The sequence below is a fragment of the Buteo buteo genome, chromosome 9 (assembly GCF_964188355.1).
Source record: "Buteo buteo chromosome 9, bButBut1.hap1.1, whole genome shotgun sequence".
NCBI lineage: Eukaryota > Metazoa > Chordata > Aves > Accipitriformes > Accipitridae > Buteo > Buteo buteo.
Window position 1 is genome coordinate 16,352,020 of NC_134179.1, and position 23,702 is coordinate 16,375,721.

Here is a 23,702-nt window from a genome sequence, read left to right on the forward strand (position 1 = left end):
TATGTGGAAGTGTTCCAATGCACTTGACTGCTAGCTGCAGCCTTTCTTTGACACACAGTGTTGGCCACTACCACCGCAACTTCAGCTTGACCTTGTGCATTCATCTCTATGTCCTGTATAAGGTCCTACGCACCTTCTGCCCGCCCTCTGTTTTCCCTTTCTCTGTCCACCTCTCCCATCTGTCAGCTAAGCAGGAGGCAGCACAACATGTGGCTGACTCAGAGCTACATATATTTTGACTTGACCCTGCTGTCAAATCTCCTTAAGTTGGCCAGTAGGTTCAAATTACGAAGACAGGCTGACAGACTGATGGATGGACAGTGTGATCACGGAGCCCTTCTTTCTTTAGGGGAGTAAGCTAAACACACTGTCAATGTTTGTTCTGCCCCGTTCTCCAGGAGAACTGGATTTCAAATGCAAATGTGTGTTTTCACTTGTTTTTTGATGCTTTTGCTTAACTTGTCCCTCGCTGCTGGTGACAGTTTCCAAACTGGCCAAATATTTCTTGGGTTTTCTATATTCTGGTTCTTGCTCTTCTCTAGATTTGTGGTGCTACTCCAATAAAGAAGTGATCTCAATCTGTAAATCATTCCTCAGCATACAGGTTTGAAGTGAAAGGCTTCCTTTATTCCTTTTACAAAGTTTCCAGCTGTGTTTTAATGCCTGGTTTTGGTTTTGTTAGATTTCTTCTTGCACTTTGTGTTTTGAGGCAGACTCTAGTAGTTTTACTTCCTAATTTGATAAAGAGCTTATCTGCTGCTTTAACTTATTCTGAATATAAGTGGCTGTTCAAGCCCAAAGACTTCAGTGAGGCTTCATCTCACTTGCTGTACTGTAATGAAACCTTTAATTAAATAAAATCTGAGGTAAGAATGCAGATACGTATGCCACTGCTTGATTATTTCTTGGAACTTAATTGTTTTAATACTGACACCCTCCATTTCCTGAAAGAAAAGCTCAGAGGGTGGATACTTTTGGGGTTTTTTTGACCAAACGTTGAGTGGGGTGATCCCATGTGCTCAGTAAGAAGAATTTAATGGATTTGCAGCCAGCCAGACCCATGGACATCCACGCAAGTAAAGCACATCTCTACAAGAAGCACTTCAACACAATGCAGCTGGAAACTGCTCCTTTGACCAGGACTTTGAGAAGCATTCTGCTCCAGAGGTGTAAGCAACACCCAATTAGGATGTATGTGCAAGGGGTATGTGTTTGCTGTTAAACTCAGTGAGTTGCTTAACACCATGCCAAGCAAAATCACTTGCCTCAGCGCAGGGAAGCAAGATGAAGTCCAGCCTCTCTCTGCTGCCTCACAACTCCCATTTCAGACTCAGCAGTATAGACTCTTGTCAAACAGGGTTATGGTGGATACTCTATATGTGTCCTATAGTTCCTCCACTGAGAAAATTCCTTGCAGAGATAAATTTTGGAGCTTCTTTGAGTACATCTAGGCAACATAGTATGCCTCTATGAGGTTCTGGCAAATCAGGCCCATGTATCTGACAATGTATATTCAGATATCATACTAGTTTGTTACAAAGATGTGGACAAAGTACAAAGAAAAAGGAGAAACCATTTGATACCTCTCCTAGTTACAACCCTCCAAGGACTGATGATTTTTATTAAGTTTTTATAGGATTCTTCAAACCTATAGCAAAGTAATTCAGCTGCTTCACTTAATGGCAGGCTAGAATTTGGAGTTGGAGATGCTAAGCTGTAGCCTTCAGGTGCAATGAAGGAGAATATTTCATAGTAGGTGACAAGAAAGGCAGGCATTTCATCACAGTTTAGATCTCCTTTCTCATAGTTCTTTCGCTTTTTTTGTGAGGCAACAGGAGAGCTGCTTTGAATAAAGAGAACCTGACCTCACAAAACCACTTTATCCCTGCTTTGCAAAAGAGAACATTCCAGGCAACAAATAGCTGAATGTTTGGGTTGGGAGGTTTCAGTGCTTTTGGACACCTGTTAAAGGACAGAGATGCTGAGAAAAGGCAGTAGAAGAGGAGAAGACTCACATACCTCTCCTGTCCCTTTTGACCCAGGTGAGAGGACAACCTTAAACAATCAATTCAAGACAACTGCAATGCTTTAAGAAAGAATTTGTCTGGGAAGTGGCCATGCCGCGGAGGGGGGTGGCAAGCATGTCAAAATACAGCCCTATGTCGACCATTCCAGTTTAGGAACTTTGCAACTCATTTCTACAGTCAACGGAAAAAGAAGCTGAATGCACCAACAAATATGAACAGGAATTGTTATCTGAATGATTGCATGCAAAAGGAGAATAGCATCTGAAGGCCACTGTAAAGGCTGGAATCAATCCACTCAGATACCACATTATTAATCGCCCTGAAAGACTGCCTGATCTTTTCAGGTAGCATAAATAAGCCTGCAGTTTTCTCCAGGCACGCTTTTTGTTTCCTCTGCATATGAAGAGGCCCCTTCTTTGACTTCCAGCCAGTAAAATAATGTTTTTTCCAGATAATGAGCCACTTTACATGAGGAAAATACTCTAGCATCCTGGACCTGTCTAAACAGCATTCCACGTACTCCTGGCTGCTCAACACCCACAGACGGTTATTTCCAACACTTGTTCCATCACATCTCAAAAACCTCTTAACTCAGTGTGCTTGTGATCTTCTCTCAGCCAGCTTTCACAGTTGTAACTAGATGGGCGCCAAATTATAAGACACAGGACTTATGAGAAATAAAACTTCAAATATGCATTCATCAGCTGTTGCCAAAATAACCACTACTAGTAAATCCCTGCAAGGTTTTGTCTTTATTCCTTAAGCACAGAAAGTGAGTTATATGCGTACTGGGTCCGTACCGGCCCTTGTAGGAGGATAGTCATCTCCCCATCAACTGCTATGGGAAATCAGGAAGCCAGGACTCACAGAGCAGTGGTTTTCAGAGTCAGAGATCATTTCTCTTCACGCCCACACAAAGCATGGTGCAGATTTAAATATGACAATTTAAAAGAACATATTATGTCAGAACAGGCCAAGTTGGTGACTAAGTAAATCCTGGACTAGGTTTTCTCTATAAGTTTTATCATCTCATTATTTTTAAGGGTTTTGACCTGCATGGTTGCTTTCTGCAGCTCTCCATGGGTAATGATTTGGTCCAAACCAAAGTTGTTTTATTGCCCTCAAGGTGTGATACAGTTGCAGTAGGGCAGTCTTCACAACACCCTCCTCTTCAAATTCTGTGATACTGATCCAATTGCAAGAGAGAGCGCTCAGGATATCTAAGTTCACTATGAAGCTTTAAGAATCATTCTCTTAATGGAAAGGTTCTGATCTTCAGGTTGTAAAATGAGGAAGAAAAAAAAAACATTCTCATCCCTCAGACTAGCTCATGACCTCTATGAGCAACCTCATTTTTTGGAGGTTGAGATTGATACAGAAATCGATGCAGGTTTATTTTAGGACAGAATTTGCACTTTTAAACTACATCTCTTTAGACATGAATTTTAGGGTCATTACTGTTACCCTTCTTGTGCATATTGTACCTGTTGCCTTTCCAAAAATTTGACTTGCAGCTAAGTAAGGCAGCCATGCTGTGACAAATGCATCCTTGCTTACCAAGGCAACTTGCTTTGCTGTCAAATGTAAATTTTGCATCTCTTCAGAAAACAAGCTAACGTTAGTGATAGATTTGTATTCCTTTTAAGTGTCATCGGTCTGCTACAACTGTTTTAATATTAATACAAGAGTGTTGTAAGCAGCTCTATAGCCATCACCTTGTGCAGCACCCCTTTGACTCGGTAAACTCCACCAAGGGCCATACACAGCACACTACCGTTCACTGCTACCAGTCAGGATGTTCACTGAAGTGGTCAGTCTGGTCATCTGGATTGAGGAAGTGATGATCCATCCATGAGGCAGATGGACTTCCATGGAGCATAAGGGTTGTGGGTTTTATTTAATTGTAATAAATTAAAATTAAAACCCAGCTAACAAAACAGCTGACAAAGTCGACCACTTGGACCAAAATACAGAATAATGAAGACTGCTTCCCTTCATGGCATTTTTGTGTCAGACTACAGCTTAAAGAAAAGCATCCGTTTGTGTAACTGAAACACATGCTAGAGCTGATTTCACAAGTGCCGTGCTTGATTTTCTCTCTGACATGGTTTTGCTTCCTAGGGATTTGTATTTAGTTACCTCATAGAGAGTTCTAAAATTCACCAAATGAGAAACATGCGGAAAAAAAGATGCGTAACTTGTGGTTGGTTTGGGAATTACTGATCTCCTTTCCCACCTCCGGCTGTAAGGACATCCTTCAGAACATCTCTTGGTCAACACCAGAGGCTGCATTGTTCATCACCGTGCATCTTCTCAGGCTCTCTCCCTGCTGGTGCTGCTCAGTTGTTACTTTTGCAGAACTCTTTTAGGAAAAGAACTGACAGCTCAGGCTTTTCTGCCCTGCTCTGCCCCAAAATCCTCCTAAAGCCCAAGGCATCCGTTCTTGGGGCAGCTCACGCACCCACTCCCTCTTTGAGGGCCTGGGCATTAAGCTAAGGGGAAAAGCAGATAAGGGAACAAGGAAGGGAAGCAGCTTATGCTTAGGGGGTTTTGCACTCCACAGAAATTATTTTAACACTTAATCACCTGTAGAAATCACAGCCATCCTGAAACAGTCACTTTGCTATTCTTAGTCCTTTTGGTAACCACTCCTGTTCAGACTTCTATTTTCCACGGACAAACTGCCAACCCCTTTGAGCAGTGGTTCAACCACACACGTTGCTGACTGCAGTGGGCAGTTTTTCTGTTCAGACTTACAATGTCCCTCTTTGACTCACGCTGTCGGAAGTCAATACAAACCCTATCTGCCTCAATTGTCCTTTCCCTGCTTCCTTGCCCCAGAAATATAGAAAGAGCAAGGTCTAAAAGTGCATTGGGCAGGATTTCAGTGCAAAGCCAAGGGATTTGTGCAGTGCCAAGGAGCACATGGGACGCAGTCCAAGAGCATTTGCCCATGAAAACGTGGCAACCAGCCTTTGGAGTGAGTGTCTCCGAGAATGGGAGAGGAGTGAGGTTTGCCAGGGCGCTCACTGGAGTCTGGAAGCAATGTTGTTTGAAACTTGCATAGTCTCGCATGGCTGAAATACAGAGCTGGAACAGTACTGGTAGGGATTACTCATATGCTAGTGATGAGGAGCATATAAAGTAATAATGACCTTAAGTGACATTAATGTAGATTGGATCCAGAACCCAGACAAAAATATTCCCACATGTAACACCGTATGTCAAGCACAGAAAAAATACACAAGACAATAGACCTTTCTGCCACCTTGTCTTGCCTTTTACAGGAATACAGTAACATAGTCCTGTGCATGAAAAGGTACATTTTTACATTAGGAAGGTTGCAGTTTTTTTAAAGTATTCTATGAAATAATGAAAATTACTGTGACATCAGAACTACTACTTTTGTTGTTCTTATCATAGCTACAAAACTGAGGTTGAGGCATTTAACTCATTATTTAAGACAAGTTAAAAACAACTTAATTAGTAGCTTTATTTTAAATATATATCATATGTAACTTAACTTTCTAAGACTTTATTAAAAAAAACCACAGTATTTCGGTTGGTTGTTTTGTTTGCTAAAAAAGTATGTGACGGCAGAAGTTACTGTTATTTTTGGACACTACTGAAATATGGAAAGAACAAAAAGCTGACTTGCTATTAATTGGAAATAATACATTTAATTTTTAGAAGGAAGGAATAATAGAAAACATACGTGGCTCCTCATCTCTGGTTGTCTGATCTTTCTCGGGTTTTAAATAAATCAAACCCTCTTGTGATTTCCACTTGTAATATTAGATCTTTAAATGTCTGGCTTACACTCTAGCATAAGCTCTGGTGGCTGCCAACTTGGAGACAAACTACTTTATACCAGACCTCCATAAGTTGCTAGAAAAATTACTTCTGTCTCACTTCTAGCAGTCCTGGTTTTTAATGTGTTATTTTACTTAATTGCCATCACTTTTGCTGGTTACATGACATTTAGTGAAAGGGAAAAATAACATCATATTTTAAAGTTCAGAGGTTAGAACTTCTAGATCCTATTTTCATGTTTAAAAGGATGAGAAGGTCAAAAAGATCCTTTGTTTTGTTTACACCAAGGGCAATGAATTGCAAGAAATTCTAGATGAGACATGACCACTTCTTACCAGACTTCCAAGATACGCTCCTGCTGAAAACATAGAAAGAAATCACTTAAGATTTTGTTAGTGTTGTTCTGGAATTATAAAGATTACATGATGGGCTTTGAGCCATTAGCAATTCTTAATTAATAACGTGGTTTAAAAAAAAAGGGGGGGGGGGGTTAGACCTAGTCATTTTAAAAATGGGCCAAAAATTTCCAATCTAAGATGCATGCAAAGGCATACCCTGAAGTTCTTCCCAACCAAGATGTCCCCTCAGGACTTAGCAACTTGAGAACAAAAACAACTAAAAAGAACATCTGATAAAGTTATCATACATTAAACATTTACATGATACCCACTACACATTACCACACAGCAAAATAGTTTTTTCAACCAATAGTTAAAATCACTGTCGAGTCTGTCTTCACATTTTTGTGCATTTTGTCTGGCTATGACTTCAAAGTACAGGCTAGGCTTCCTAACTAGAAGAAAGAAGGTCGCCAGCACATGTACATGTGAAGAGAAGACACACATAACTTATACCATCTAATTTCAATAAAAAGTCATCCCTATTTGTGACTTTTTAATTTTAGAACCATTTTTTTCAAATTAGTCCTCCAGCAAAGTTATTGTAAAGGACAGATGCACTATAGAAGTACATAAGCTCTGTTGGAGAGTTTTGTACCAGTGAGTCATCCGGCATACCTGGGCATTCTGGAGGAGTGGAGATTCACTGATGCCATGTGTTCTTTTGCAGTTAAGTTATAAGAGCATGGAGCCAAAAAAAAAAAAAAAAAAAAAGCCACTGATAATTTAAGAGACTCTACTCAACTACTGCTAGGAAGTCCAACACAACAGGCTATGCCTACTGCTAGTGCACAAACAAGGAACACTCCCTTTGTAGGAGCACGCACATCAAACACATCAAAACAAGTATTTGGTAGAACTTGGTAGGGCTAGAGGATTCAAGAGACAGTGCAGTTTGTTGCCTTTCATCGCCCACCAAATTTGCTTTTCCACACAAATTATTAAAGTTATGGGGACTGTCTGTGGACCCAGTATTAAAACAGAATTTGTAAGCGCACCAACACAGAATGAAACTCTCTGTTGTTCCTACAGCTATAAAAGGGTGCTTTTACAAAGTTAAATAACTGTAACAATTAGTCCTACCCGAGCTGTATTTATGAAAGAAACATTTAAAACTATTATGAACTTACCTACTTCCCCATTGACAAGGTGTAATACTGTAAGTGCACCATTAGTATCTCCTGTTAGTGGCCCCTGTCAGAGCCCAGACGCTGGGCTAGGTGGATTCTTCATTTGACTTATGTTGCTGTTAAGACCTTTTGCTTTTGCTCTCAGCTATCCGATTTTCCACACACTTTATACACAAACATAAATGCTTGCCCTTCCGTCACCACTAATGTTAGTATATCCAATCTCTAAATCTCATTCAATTCAAGCTACTGTCCCTAGTGCACTTCATATGCCTACAATATATAAACCATACAATGAATCACACTTAGAAAAAAATCTGTACAAATTCATGGTATGTCTAAATTTACCCTTTCGGCTTGGTGTCACTACTTTGTGCCTAGAAATCATCTCATATGTGCCAGTCTTAAGAAACTGCATTGAAGAAAACTACTTAGTTTTCCATGGTCCAAATTTTATTACAAAACTAATACGATCTCTCGTTATGGGAGAGGCTTGTCTCCTTATCCACTGTCTGTATCAGATGCATATGTGTACACTTTTATCACTTTTGTATGACACAATATTTTCTTAAGTAGTAACAACTGGCTTTCCTGTTTGATGCAGGGACACTTCCCTTGGCAGAAAATTCTGTTTCCCAAAGCATCTTTCTTTCCTCTCTTTCTTTATAAATTTGTATCTTGCTGAATATCATTGTGCTGTTCGCCAGTGTACACCCATGTTCAGAAGCTTCCTGCCCCTTCCAGCGGGACAAGTTTTCCTTGTTCTCCATCACAGCTGGTCAGTTCAAACTACAAAACATGGGTTTGTTGGGCCCTGCCATATTGTCTGTAAGGCTAAGAAGCTGGATCAAAGTTATGTACAAAAGACTGCAGTATCTCCTCAACTTTTTCTGTTAACACCTTGAAAATGAATCTGAAGATGTTCAAATGTTTATGAAGAGCAATTACATTTAAAATGTTCAAGGTCTGCAAGTATTCCTCATTGCAGAGCCTCATTCCATCATTGCAAAGCACTCTTGCAAAAACCATCTCCACATGTATTTCTATATTGTGTCCCTTACTTCCTTCATTTTGGCCATTAGGTATACAGCCTCCCATGTGCTAAATCTAACTCCATAATCTCCTTTACAGATTGAGATATATTTACTTCATATAAACACTAGTTTTGATTATCTATAGTTTCTAACCTCTGTTTTAATAGAATCCTTTGTTTAAAATAGTAGAGTGTCTTAGAAATTAATGACACTTCTGTAAAATTACATATTACCTTTCAGGTCCTTGTTTCTAAAATTTTCATTCTTTTTTGATACAAAGTTGTATTTCCACTAGAGCTGATACAGCAAACACTTCAAAAAAACCCCACCAAACCAAACCAAACCTAACCTTAAGACAAATCAATCCCTACACTCCAGGGAAGGGAGATCATTTTCTACGTACTATATTTTCCTGCACCATTGATACCTTCATCACCAACACTAATACTAAAATGGCCAAACAACAGGGTTTCTAAAATGGTATCATCTAGATCTGCCTTTGACTTTTCTTTCTTTCTTTCTTTTTCTTTCTAACACTGGCAATGCTGGAATACTTTATATAAGTGTAATTATATTAATGGCAATGCAATATTAAGAGCAAAAAGTTTAATTTTGACATAATTTAATTTAGGCGCAGAAGAAGAAAACACAGCTAAGTACCCAAAATTCCTCTGGGACAATTTAAACCATTTATTTCCAATATATATTAATGAAACACTTCTAAATGGCAGTATTTCCATTCCAGAAAGATATCCAGGAAGTCTTCAAGTATTTAAAGGAGAAATTAATGAACCATATATGTAATCTTTAGAAAATATAGAAAAAACATGTATACAAAATTTCTTCAATTTGTAGTTATATTACTACCTTCTTTATCAACAGAGATATGTTTTACACATTTCTGTGGAATTAAAAACCACATGGAATTAAAACGATTTATTTTCAGCAACAAACCTCTGCCAAATTATTTTCTTATTTATAAATACAGCTATATTTATGACTACTTTTTGCAACCATCTTCAGCATTTCTGTTATGTTTAAGAGATGGCATGAGACAAAACAAACCGCCCCAAACCCATCAATTCCTTACACATTTTCAAGGTGTAGTTTTTCAATAGTAGTACAAAACAGTATTTGTTGTGGCAGAAGAAAAGAGTGATTATTACTCTAGTCACCTCAAAACTCACCACCATTAAGTGACATTTTGGGGAAATTTTAGGTGGATAGGAATCACAGCAGGCTGTAGTAACTTTAATAGATGTCACCAGTTAGAAGAACTGAGACTGAAGTCTGAGTAAAAATAAAGTTCAGTTATTTGAATTTCTGCTTTTTCCTTGCCTGAAACTCTTCGGTTTTATTTTTGACAGATTTTATTAGCATTGACAGGGTAGGATCTATGGCTTTCTTAGCAACCCTTCCTTTCTTTGCCATATTGTTCTCCTGCCCCTTGCTTGCCTTCTTAAGATCTTGCTCCTTTTCTTCTCTTCGGCGAGCTTTCTCTTCCAAGATCTTTTCTACTGCTTTTGTCTTCTTGAAATTTGGATCTGAAGGATCCAAATTAAACAGGGGAGAAGTAAACATGGCTTGGAATCTTGTATCAGCAACATTTACCTGAAGGCAGAAAAGGAGTATTTATTTTAGGCAATGTTTACCCACAATAGCAAAGCTTTCAAGCACAATAAAATATGAGCTGCTAGCGAGTCATAGCTCATGAGATTGTTCACCATTCCTGAAACTGCTTCAGTTGCAAAAATCCCAGTGAGTGTGAAGTAGAAAGCCAGAAGATACTATTCGTAAAAGACAGATGAATGCTTGTAGAAATCCTCTATATGCCTCTACTAGCAGACCAAGGAAAGGTTTGTTGTTGAGAACTGACCAGGACAAAAGAAGCAGCGGATAACAATCAGAGCAAACGTACCAATGAGTATTTTAGGCAATAAGTTGTACAAGGCCTTGCATAAATAGCGTCTTGTTATCTTACACAGAGTTTGTGTCTGTTGCCTTCAACATTGTATCAGAATATTTCTTGCTTTTTGAGAACAGCCTGTAACTCCCTAATAAGGTAGACCTAGCTCTTCTCCTTCAGAGAGAATAGGGTAGAAGGATATGAAACTACCAAATTTGTCCCGAAAATAATTGATATTAACAAAGGTTCTATCCGAGCCTCAAAATCAAGAGCACACTATTACCTGGAAGTCATCTTCTAGTAATTCTTTCTTTTTCATTAGAAGTTTCTTCTTCTTCTTGCTCAAATTCTGTTGTTCTACAATCTTCTTATAATTAAAATGTTTTCTGGTGTCATCCTCATCATCCATCATAAGTAGGGCCATTTCAGCCTGTTACAAAATAAGAAAGTCCATGCACACAATGAAATTAAGTTTTCTATGAAAAACATAGCATCTCGTTAGTAAAGTCTGTATGAGTCTACATACATATAAATGAGTTGAAATAGGGTTGTCAGGGCATTACTATTTCATCCATAACAACATTCTTTTAACATTTTGAGGTGTAATATTAAATACGATAGTTGATTTCCTTTTTATTAGATATAAAATAAATGCAAATATCCACATTCAACTTTCAAACATACTAATAATCTAATCTGAAAATTGTACACCATACTTTAGAAATCACAAACGGATACAATTTTATAATGATATTTATATAGCAAAATAAAAATTAACATATATGAAATTAATAGATTTATTCAGTTAACGTGTTCTGAGAAAGAATGAAAAGCAAACATGCAATAGCAAACAATTCAATCTTCAAGGTTAAAAGTCTATAGGACAAGGTTTGAAAACACACATTTTATACAATGCTGATGTTAAAAGTAAATGTTCAGCACAGCCCAACATGCAAACATACTGGGATAGCTTTAAAGCTAGAGGGACTATCAGCTCAACCAGTATGGCTTCTGTGCCCTTAAATTTCAGTGTTACCTAACTGTTGAGCTGTGTTCAACTACAGTCTTCCAGAAAGATATCCTGGCATAATCTTAAGACCTCAAGGCATGGACCATCTACCATTCTTCTTGGATAGTTTTTGTTCCAAAGGCTCTCGCTATTAAAATTATAAAGTTTTACTCTATTGCCATCCTATGGAATTCAGTAGTTCCACTCACAAACACCTAACATAAATATTTGCAGAATTCAGGCAATCCAGTATCTCTAATTCTTAACATCTTAAACCACTTTACCTTCTGTTTTTCAACTTCATCTTCATCTTCTGAGGTACTTTCAACCAATTCTGGCTTCTTCTTTAAACCTAAGTGCAAATATAGGACATGCACAAATTTATTCAAGCTTAAGCATGAGAGAATAATTCACCTATGAATAAAACCTCTAAGTGCATCTCATTTTCTTGTAATCAATACTTAAATATCAGATGTGGAAAAAGGCTGAAAAGTTAAGAAAAACCAGCTAGACTTAAAACAATAAAAATCCACTGAATATTTGTTCAGTTGAAGGAGGCAGCCACGTTCAAATGGCATAAACCAACAAAAAAGAACAGTTAGAAAAAATGGTTTTACTGTATTTTTCATAGAGCAGTACAGAGAAGTATCACAACAGTGCAGGCAAACATATGACATTACTCCACTTCCAAGGCATTTTAAAAAGAAATTAGTTTATATACTCATAAATGTAATTGAAGCATCTTGCAGTTGTCAAATTATTCATTCTTTCTACTTAAGTAGACAATGTAGTAAATACTTCAGAATAAGTAGCAAATGTGCATCTCTTGTCTGTATCCAGAATATAAATCTGCCAGCTGAATAAGGGTTCATCAGTAAAAAAAAAAAAAAAAAAACAACAACAAAAAAACAAACAAACAAAAACCCCCAAAACCCACCATTTTAAAAATTTATATGCAAGGCTAAAAGACCATATTGTGCTGTTAACCATGATAGCACAAAAAACCCTTGCAAAAAAGACCTCAACAGAATCACAGGAATGAAAATACGATTGACTGTTCAGACTGAATATTCTTCTGATGAAGCTCCTTTACTCTCTTAGAATTTACTTTAGATACACAGTGCTGATTAGACAGACATAGTGAATAGTAACAGCATAAGAGATTAGTCAAACATAACTTTTAATGAAAACAGACCTGTTTATAAATCCTACAAAATCAAATTATTCTCTTTGGAATGCCTGTAGACCTTGATCAAGAAGGAGCAGGAAAAGCATAAGGTTTCCTGACCTGAACCACATACTCTGACCTTTGAGCTTGGAATTACATTCTCAGGCAATTTATTACAGTCCACTGGGGGTACTCTTAAGAAAGATATTTGGCTCCATTTTGTTAAGCCATATTTGTAGTCAGACTAGAAATACAAACATGCCAGAAAAATGTCAAGTTATATCACTAAGTATACTCTGGAACAGCACGCATTTCTTGAAGAACATTTTTTCTGCCTTGACTATTCTCTTGACTATTTCTAAATGGATTCCAAGCTGGAAATGGATTTCTAGAAGAAACAAACCACCACCACCAAAAAATAAACTAGCCAGATGCACAATGTCATCAGCTCAAGAACTGTTGATTTAGTATTTCCAGAATATGTGCAGGAAAATCAGATTCAGATATAATACTGGTACCTAACCTACACAATTTACGTTAATGTGTAGAAGGAAGAAATAAATGTCTTATGTAAGACTTCAACAACTACGAAATCTTTTGTATCTTCCCAGAACTGGCTAAACTACAAAAAAGGAAACAGGGCACAGAGATATGAATTGGAGACAATTATTCTTGAAGTTAGATCAGTAAATCTCTTAACCTTTCCATCCATCCCCCAAAGAAGGGCCCCTCAAGTCATCTTCCCTTGTCTTTCACTATATGTAGAATCACAGAAGTGAAGATAGTTTATCTTTATGCCTTCAAAGATTTCTGTTGCTGCAGATGGGGGTGAACCAGGAGCTAGTATCAAACTAAGCTTTTTCCATTAAATAAATAAATAAATAAATAAATAAAACCTTATTTCTTACTATGACACTATGCAGCTAATAAAACCAGCTTGGGACCTAAAATCACTCTTAGCACTAAAAATTTTGCATCACACTGAAAACAGTTTAGTTTCAGAATTCACAAATGCATCATTTTCTGTCTTTTTAACATACTCCTGACACAGTTCCCCTCCCCACATACGTTCTGGAAGCCTCCCCCCCACCCCCCTCCCATTTTGCACACTTACGAATGTAAAACCTATGGTAAGAACCTTTCCCAAACTGATTGCAAAACCTCAGATTTCTCCTGGCACATGATCCCCGCTGCCACCTTTTAATCAGATTTGTTCCACCCTACAGCAGCAGATACTTGACTTCAATGTTACGCAGAACTGATAGCTGCCACCAGCCACTGAGAAAAGCTAGTCTCTGCTGCAATCCCCCCTCAAACTGCTGTCTGGCTCTTTCTCAGCTCAGGAATTTAGTTTGGAACATTCATTTTGCACATCAACTTTCCAGTGCTAACAGTAGAAACTAATCATAATTTTGAGACTTCAAATACAGAGACCGACCCCAGACCAAAAACTCCTCTCACAAGACCTCTTATCTGTCTTACTCAGAAGCTTTTAAGTCAGTCTCAAAAGCCTTGCAAAGACACACAGTAAATGAATCAGTAATACAGCTAAGACCTTTATCTTCCAAGCACAAGTTCTACAACTATACTCAGATTTTGCTGTTAACCTCTTACGTCCCCGCAGTTGTACTGCGACCTTCCAGCATTAAAAAGCCATCAATTCCTACATATATCTTAAATTAGATCATGAGAAGGCATCAAATGGTTTGGAACCTATAGGAGTTATAACAATGTGTAAAGACATGTAGCCCTTTTCCTCAAAGAAGGATCAACAGAAACTATGTTTAATAGTCTAAAGCACTCTGAAACCATTCAGTTTGTCTAACAGCTCCTTACACTCTTGCTTCCCTTCAACTGCCTCAGCTTGTCAAAAACTAATTTCTACAAGACCCATACACATTACAGTCAACAAGTGAATTCAGCATGGGAGCAAATATTCCACCGCAAAACCCTAACAGCGCTACTGCATTCTCACAGTTTCTGCACTGAGTCTGCAAACATATCCTGTCATATACTTTTTGAGCATAATTTAAGATCATCTGACAGTCAGTTTAAGGGAGAAATTTCTATCTTTCAAGGGAATAGTGGAAGGCTTATGAAAATTACAATCATTTAAGTTATTGCTGCCTATACCCTAAATACAAAGTTGGCAGAGCTACAGCCTAGTTCAAAGAAGATTGTAACCCATTTTCCCCAACTGGATAAGCTAGCTGTGCTTAAAACAACCCCAGCTATGAGACAAAGGCTGTTCTGGGTAAACTCAGTGAAAGCCAGACAAAGTTGTGCTGTGTAATCACTGTTAAAATGTCAACTGGGTTTCAGCCAAACACTGTACTCCCCCTTTAAAACTTCTCCAGGGCTAGCCACATTCTGTTTTCCTTCTCTTTCTTCCTTAGTAGCTTATCAGTAATCTTGCAGACAATAGCTTCACTTTCTTAAGCTTTATGTCTATTTTGCTATCCCCAAAGACTCCATGCACACTAAAAGCTTATCCTCTATATTATGGGCAAGGTTTAAGAATCTGCAGATATGACCATTCTCTGCTGAGCCCCTCCATGACACAAAGAATTTCTTATGCAACACAGGAGAAAACATTTTTTCAGAGATTTCACATAGAACGTTGAAACATCAAACATTAGTATAAGAATACCTACATAATCTTCCTAGTTAATGAAAAAAAAAAGTGGTGGAAGGAATGGCATCTTTACAATGAGTCCTGAAATAACCTATACACAACTCACCAGGAAAGCATGGCAAAAAACAGCATTGAATGACACCTTGAATATTTTTTTTTTCTATAAAACATGGAAAGGACTCACCTACTGTTCTGTACTTCAGACTATTAAGACATATACATAAGCACATTAAGACACAAAGAAGTCCAGGTTTTGTTTTTTAATTATTTACTTTCTCCTATTAAAAATTTCAAACTATCAGGACAGAAGCCTATGCTGGCTCGTATAAAATTAGAAGTAATTTACTTTTTTAAATGGAACTTGGATCTGCACTACTATACTCAAAAAAACCCCAACCAAAACAGCAGACTGGTGATATTTGTAAATCTGTTGCTATCTTCTTTTTGTTTGTTTGCTTTCTTACTATTTTTTTGTGTCTTTTTTTCTTCTTTTAATATATAACAGTATGAGCCACCCTTAGGTTTTGGCTCCCAAAAGCATGGAAAGCCAGGAACTCATACTTATTCATTATCCCTACCTTAAAATTTTAACCAGCAAAATCGTACTCAAAATAAATTTGCTGTTACGACAGCAAAAGCCAACTTAAACATCAGACTAAAAGCTTGTAAAAAAGGTATCCTAAAAATCTAAACTGGACAAGTTATTTCCTAAAATATTACGTTTCACTATTTGGGTTTCTAGGCAGCCAGAGTACACTAATAAAAATGTGTATCAGACTAAGAGAAAAGAAAATTGATTACTTCTGAAAGACAACTTTGTTTATGATGCAAAAACATTTGACATTTATGAAATTGACCCAAACTTCAGAGAGACCCATACATATCTGGCTCCTCTTATATAAAAGGAAACAGGCTTCAAAGGCAATGAAGTTCTTTCCTCTGGAATATTTAGGGGAGCAGATGGTCAGCTTGTTTCTAACAGCCAACCCCAGAAATTGACTAAATAATGGCCTCTGATGAAAGCTAAGAGAACAATGTTCCCTACCATTCTGCACATCACAATATGCATCATTTTACAAGAACAGCACCTGCAGTTTCAGGTAAATGACACCTACTTTATTTCATGCTGAACATGCTATCTGTGCATTTACTCTAGCTTGACTTTGTTTCTAAAGCTCATTATTTAAAGAAAGGGCAAATTTATTCCACAAGTCACCTGTCTTGACCCACCTGTTTCCTCAAGTTCTTTGGCAAAATACGGGTCATTGAGATCAACATCAGATGGAAGTTCATCCTCACTCTGTTCTGTCTCAGCAGTAGCCTGTAACAAAGCACAAACATTACTTCAATCAACATATAAACTACTACTTAAGTTTCACTCGAATTAGATGTTCCTACTGTTAGTAACTACGAAGATGAAAACTGAAATACTGTATGCTGAACATCATAAAACTAGAATATACTAAAAATTGCTAGTAAAGACAAATCAATAATTTAAAATCTGTTTCACAGATTTAAAGCTTTTTGTGTACCTGAAAAAGGGCTATTTATATATTCCAAGGATCTTTATTAGATGCACCCACAAACTGTGACGCATTAGCTAACCATACCAACAAATTACAGGATCACAGCACTGTTATGTCATTACTTTATGTTCCACAAATGCTCTACTTGGGGAAAAAACTTGAGCAAAGAGCTTCATTTTGAGCTCCAAAATTGAAAAAAGACTGAGTTCCAATTTAAAAGAACAAATTTTTTACTGGAAGTATTGTGTCATATACCTTGCCGCTTGACTTAATTTATCAGACTGAACAAGAATATTATGCTAGCAAGAGTTGCTCTACTACCTAACAGTGCTACCTACTCTATTCAGAACACTCACCTTCTGTAAGGTTTAAGAAGTTACTCATCGCATGCCAGTTAAAACTAACTGGAACACACAGTGTAACTCAAGTTGTAAAGATTAGTCTTAAAAACATTATTCTGCAACAAGAATCATATTCAGAGTAATTTAAGAATTTAGGGAAGCTAGATTCTGTATGCCATATGCTTTTTTTCCTAGCATATGCACAAACATTTCATTTATCTGCCTATTTCTGCACATTACTGCCACCGGAGTCAGTTACTTCACAATTACTTTCTGTGTGTGGAAAGATGAAGCAACAGTAATTTTCACATTACTGTAGGACCATTTTGTTATTCCTAGACAGAACTATTTACCAAATTTGCTCTTACCATTTGAAATCTGAATAGTTCTTCGTGGCTATTAATTTTTTGCCGTTACAGGTTTGGGAAACAAGTCTGTATTATTTTAGGCCAAAAATCTCCAAAACTGCAATTATCATTATCATAAGAACTTTGAACTGATATGCAGACAGTAGCAAAAAGACCCTTCCTAATGCATTCAAAAATGTAAATTAAAAACCAACTGTTATTATGACTCATTTATCTTTAAAGCAACACAAGTAGATAAACAAAATTTTGTGTAAGCAGATGTATGATCAGTAGTTCCCTGAATATCCTTTTGCTCTGTAAGTTTGATGAGGCATTCTTGGTCTTTCCATGTGAGTGACCACTGCACATTCTGACCTTAAAATACTACTGGAAGCTATGCAAGTTTTTATTCAGTTTATCCAAAACAAACAATAACAGCAACTTAAAAAAACAACCAAACAACAACTCCCCCCAAGTGGCCAATGCAAACACTACCTTTCTCTTTTTTTTAAGAATTCTTTTTTCCTTCTTCTTCTCTAGATATTTTTGCCATGGAGTTAGGTTATCCTTTCCTTCCAACCTGTTTTTGACCATTTCTTCAGCAGTTTCTTTGAGGCCTAGAACAAAAAATAGTAAGTTAAACGAGATGAATCTGAATTTTTTTTTTAAATCAACTGTTTTCTCCTTTGTAAAAGAATAATCTAGTTTTTCTTTAACAAATATTGCTTAAACCAACATCTTTATAAATAAGATCACTTTACAGGATGTGTTTTTCCTAATAAAACATTCCTTCAGTAATAAATTGTACAAGAGTCAGAAGAAGAGTTTGCTTATGCGATATCTGATTCCAAACACTCTTGCTATTCCTCAGAAAGGTCTCCTCTCCGGACATTAGACTGTGCAGTCTACCGATGCCACTTTTTAAGGGTGAGAGTAACACAATAAAAGTAACAACAGCAGACCTACACAGCCCTTATATTTAATATACCTTACTATAATTAGTTACGATTCAGAAAAACACTTTGAATACAGTCCAGTCATTCCCATTTTTCGTGCATGACAAAACAAAGTACAGAAGATGAAGTGACTTGACAATGATTCTGAAATGTTAAATCACTATCAGAATATAGGGTTCTCTCACAGCTGGCTTAAACCTCTATAGCTGGTGCTCTCCATCTCACACAGAGATACTACCTGGTTGTTGCTGCATCAGTATGCCTCGCTCACATGATAAAGTTGCTATATATAGCATCTCCATTGCTGAAACTTTGCCTCTGTGATAATACTGTGACAATGCTGCAGTGCCTCTGATGACTAGTGTAGTTTTCGTCCATCATTGTAAAAGAGAAAAATAAGCTATTATTTGAATAAATTTGAAGTAAAAATAAATCTGCAACTAGAAAGTACAGAAAGACGTAAATAGAAAACCCAAATAATTTCTTGCATCATGTACTAATGTCATAACATGACATGCATTAAGTTAGAGAAGTTTTTTGCAAGTCATCTAGCCTTTTAAAGCTACTTAGTACCAGTCTGATTTAACAACAGAAAAATAAAATTAAAAAATATTACACACCTGCAATAAACCTAGATTCAGATTCAATGCTTAAGGTAAATAGATTTGGTGGGTTTTTTAAATATTTGTTAACAAGAAGCAGAGATTAAGGGCATAGATTGCTTGAAACATATCAGCCTCTCAAAGAAACAAACAAAAAAAATATTTGAAAGAATGTTTTCTGTTATCACCCATTACCAGTTCAAATTGTAATAACTCAAGATTAAAAAAACCAAAACACAACCAAAAAAACCAACAAAAAAAAGCAGCAGCAAGAGAAACAAACCATCCTCATATTTGGTTAGCACACCAAGTTACCAGAAGTAATTTTTGTACTTAACAGCTATGTGAACTGAAATCTTGAAGAAGAGTACCATTCTCTCACCAGATTCAGTGAGGAACTGTAACTATTAGACCATTAACTCAGATCTGCACCTCTTCCATACCCTTTTGTTACAGGCATGGTGTAAAAGAAGCCCTCAAGTTTGTGTTTCCTGATGTGTCAACAGCGGGGAAAGGTAGCTGCCTACTTTGCTGAAGGAAGTTTCATCTTTACTTTCAGTGTATGAGTGTTTTCTGAGAGTCTGAGAAAAGTAAACCCCACAGAAGTGCAACACATCTGGCTCTAAATAATTCTCACATAACAGGATCAGACAGTTAAGTTTGAATGTGTTAATTAGGTTTACATTAAATTCCATAATTTAGCACAGACTGCCACTGTTTCAATGCATAGCACTTGAAGCTGCATGCACAAGTATGTCCTAACCTTTAATTAAGCCTTTTTGTAAATATGCATTCTGATAGTTTCTCATCACATGATCACAATTTACCTTTTCCAGAAGATCTTAACCGTTTGATCTGTAGATTGTGAACATGTAACTATTCAACATTTTGTGTTACTGTTCAATGTATAGCTAAGTTACTGAACATAATAACGTACAGCAAAATTACTGAACATAATTGAACCCTACCCTAGCAACAGGATGGAGTTTTCTATAATATGCATCATTACAGTATTCAATGGTGCAAAAACGTCACCTTAAAAAAGAATCCATTAAATAACTGAAGGATCCCCATTTGACATCTAGAATATTTAAATCCAGAATAAGCACTTTATTTAAAAGCAATCTTCGTTTTTTGGTGAAAAAATTCCATACACTTCAGGAATGCTTTTTCAAAAGTCTTTACATCACACAGCACTTCTATGTTATGTGGACAAATACTGATTTCAGATGCAGCTTATACACTTTCAACCCCTTCTTCACGAGATGGGTGCTTGCAAAAACAAAATTTCATGATGTAAAGAGATTAACTGACTTGCCTTGCAACACACTGGAGCAGAATTCAGTGGCAGAAAGACAGAATCCATTTCCCTGGCAGGACATAAGAGCCTGAGCAATGAAGTATTTTTCTCCTACCTGTAATTCCTTGCTTCATTCACTATACACTTTTTTTTTTAGCTTCTGTAACAAATGAGTCAGATATCCTATAGTTAACATCTTCTTTTATGACATGACTGATAGATCTTGGGAGTGTGTAGGAATCATGTTTCTGCTTCCCCCTCCAAGTCTGGTACTTGCCGTCTCTTCCCCAACTCTACTTGTTCGAATTGTCTCTCTTCAGCATCTCCTTCTTACCCTCTCAGTCCAGCCCTCACCTAACCAAATCCTACTCTCCCGCCCCTCACACCAGTTTTATTGCTTGGAAATCATACTCGGACCTCTCCAGATGTCCTAGACTAGATCCCATTCTTTCTCCCAACTCCCAGGTTTCTCAGTTGGCCAGTCCCCGCTCCTCATCATTCCTTCCAGCTCTCCTCAATAACGAGAAACTGAAAACAGAGTTCATAATGGAAAAAATGGGCAGTTTTCATGGATAGTTCTACCCGTCCTCAGAAAAGCAGGCAGAACATTTTTCTGAAAAACTGTAAACACAATTCCTGTTCTTGTGCTTGTCGACACTCCAAAAATAATTCAAAGGCTGGAGAGCTGGTTACAACATGTCTGAAACATGAAGTGTGGACAAGATCTAAAATCATATTAAACCATGCCTTATAGGAAGAAAAGAGTGGAGAAAAAAAAAGATAAAGCATCCTTCTACTATCCTGGAAAGAAGCCAGAATTAACTGTAAGTGGCAAACCGTTACAGCCACAAAAATTGGGTACTAAACCAGGAAATATGCAGAGCCACGATAAAGAGAGGATATTGTATAGGTTCACTAAAAACATGCCACTAAGAAACCCTCTCATACAACAAAAACAAATACTTTGTTATTTCCAACTGTAGACCTCTTCATCTCCAAAGTCAAGGAAAGCAGATTCAGAAAGCTTCCCAGAAATTGAACTACTATTACTTCAGATATTATTTTGCAGTACTTTTGTGGAAAAAATTACTGGTCAGGTAGCAACCTTGCAGATTCTCTCTGCAGACAATATATACTGGATTAAAAAATATATGTCACATCTCCAGAAAAAGAGAGACCCAAAATCTCTAAGGAGGTTACAAGATTTCTGATTTATTTGCCTGGAAAAATGGAATCATTTGATCCATCTGGCACAGAAGGACTTGGAGGAAAATACAGCCCTTTCTTGTGGTATTTGGCAGTCTCATGAAAGGCATTAGAGTTTCTCCACAGATTAGAATGGCTTAGAAACTACTGTCCAGACCACTTCCCGAGAATAAGAGTGTATTTAAGTGGTCAAAAGGCTTTTGATTGCAGAAGGGGAAAGGAATTGACTACTTTAGGTAGAATTATTAACTGGCCATACAAAAGGCTAATTTATACCCTTATCGATATATTTTTTTTTTAGAATAAATAAATCACACTAGTTTTATTTAAGCTTCACTAATAAGGGCCAAGAAAAGAGAGGAAAAAGGTCATCTATATTAGCATACAATTAAATCATACCTGAGCTAAAGTATACCTAAGTATATTGCTTCTCATGCTGGTGGGAGATTGAGGGAGGGTGGGCAGGCCAGAATTTTTACTTCTCTAAACACTTAGTTTTGAAAACTTTTGGAAGTTTAACAGCATGCAACAGGCACAATTATTAGATGCTAAGAAGATATTTCTCTATTCTCAAGAAAATCTAAATGAGCAAGTTCATCTTGCATGTAATGTCTTACCAGAAAAAATAAACACCTTGTTGCAGGTAGCTAAAAGGAATGGCAGACAGAAATATTCTGTTAACATTAGGATTTGTCAGTCCCGAAGACAAGACAACTTAAGTTAAGACAGTTTTCCTAACATAGTATAACTGCTGGAAAAAAACCCACCACACTTAGCAGCTAAGATGTCAAGTGTGAAGAACTACAGTGCTGAGCCCATGGGTAGCTGAGCACACACTGCTTCGTGCTGCAAGAGGTAAGGCTGCTTCAGTCAGAGGACATGCTAAGTGATGATATAGACAGAGATATATATTCCATATGAGCATTTTTGTGCTCCAGATCTGCAACAACATGCAGTTGGGGTTACTATGCACTTTAAAGAGACATGATTGCCTGCTATTCTGATGAAAACAAATTTCAAATTTTCCTTTAAGCCTAGCTAAATATTTACATCTCATTCTTCCAAAGGAAGAATTTTTAAGTCCAATTAAAAAAAAATTGTATGAAAAACTGGCTGAATATCATCAGAAATGCAGTTGTGGTCTCCCTCTCTACCTTCTGAAGGGAGCTTTGGGAGCTGGATAAGGATGCATAGTACTTGTTGCTCAAATCAGATATGATTAAGAAAACAGATGGATGTTTAAATATAACACTGATTTTGTGCCTAAAAGAAAAATAGCAAAGAGAGTTGGAACTACATCTAATTTACTTTTGCTGGCACTGTGGTTTATGTAAAACTATTATGATTCAAGAATAACTGAATCATTCACAAAGTATGCTTTCTATAACCATGTGTAAATATTTGTGCCAAAACTCAATTTTTTTAATTAATTCAAATCTCTGCCTTTCATTTGAAAAGCTTCCTAGATTTAACTGTTGTAACTCTCTGTATATTAAACATTTGGGCAGGAAAAAGATTTTGTAATAAGTCAAGCAGATTAAGGCAGAGCTTGATAATAAAAATATTTCAACAGCCATAAACTAGTTCTCAAAAAATTAAGGAGTCTTAAGAGATTATAACATAAACTATTTTTGAATTCCCAGACTGCTCCAACTGAACATAATTAAATTGTTTTGGAAATTAAATATGCACATTTGTTGAAGAAAAAAATTACATAATAACTGATGTACTTTTCTCCTGTAAGAAAGCACAACCTCAACTGTGTATATATTACCAGAGCTATAAACTACTGTACAGCATGTGCTGACTATGCTCCACTGTAAAAAGAAATTAAAAAAAAAAATCAAAAAAAAAATCTCCCTTTCAAGTGTGCAGGACCTCCTCTCCAAATGCTGCCTGAAGTCAGTAATGGCTAAAGTGTTCCCATACATGACACTCAAAAGCAAAGTTAAGACACTTGTCTTCACTTTTAGGACTTCTGTTTTGGATAAAACCATATTCCAGGGGCTAGTAGTGGTATTGACCGACTTCGTGGAGTTGAGTAGTATAACTAGCAGATACAAGTGAACACTTCTATGATTTCCAGAACCTCTCTCTTTGAAAATACTCTAACTTTTTCGGGGGAAGAAATAAGGAAACACTAACATATACTGCAAAATCATAGCTCCTAAACTGACATCAAATACTATAAACTACCAATGTAAACTTCATTGTGCACACATGCACACTCAACCCATCATTATATGAACAAATCTGACCCAGTACACAGACATCCAAATGACTCTTACACAAAGTTGGTCATAT

The 23,702-nt window shown here is 37.0% G+C and overlaps 1 protein-coding gene across 4 annotated transcripts in view; it reads right to left on the reverse strand.

Annotated features, from left to right (window-relative positions):
• Positions 1-9,068: 9,068 nt before the first annotated feature.
• ESF1 (ESF1 nucleolar pre-rRNA processing protein) overlaps positions 9,069-23,702 on the reverse strand; it is a 32,014-nt gene continuing 17,380 nt past the window's right edge. For all 4 annotated transcript variants that reach the window (XM_075035481.1, XM_075035484.1, XM_075035483.1 and 1 more), the window contains 5 exons: positions 17,830-17,951; positions 16,351-16,441; positions 11,602-11,669; positions 10,592-10,738; positions 9,069-10,013 (listed from right to left, as the gene is read on the reverse strand). In XM_075035481.1, coding sequence (XP_074891582.1) covers positions 9,714-10,013; positions 10,592-10,738; positions 11,602-11,669; positions 16,351-16,441; positions 17,830-17,951 — 728 coding nt within the window. In that variant the 3' untranslated portion in view covers positions 9,069-9,713. The remainder of the gene's footprint in view (positions 10,014-10,591; positions 10,739-11,601; positions 11,670-16,350; positions 16,442-17,829; positions 17,952-23,702) is intronic.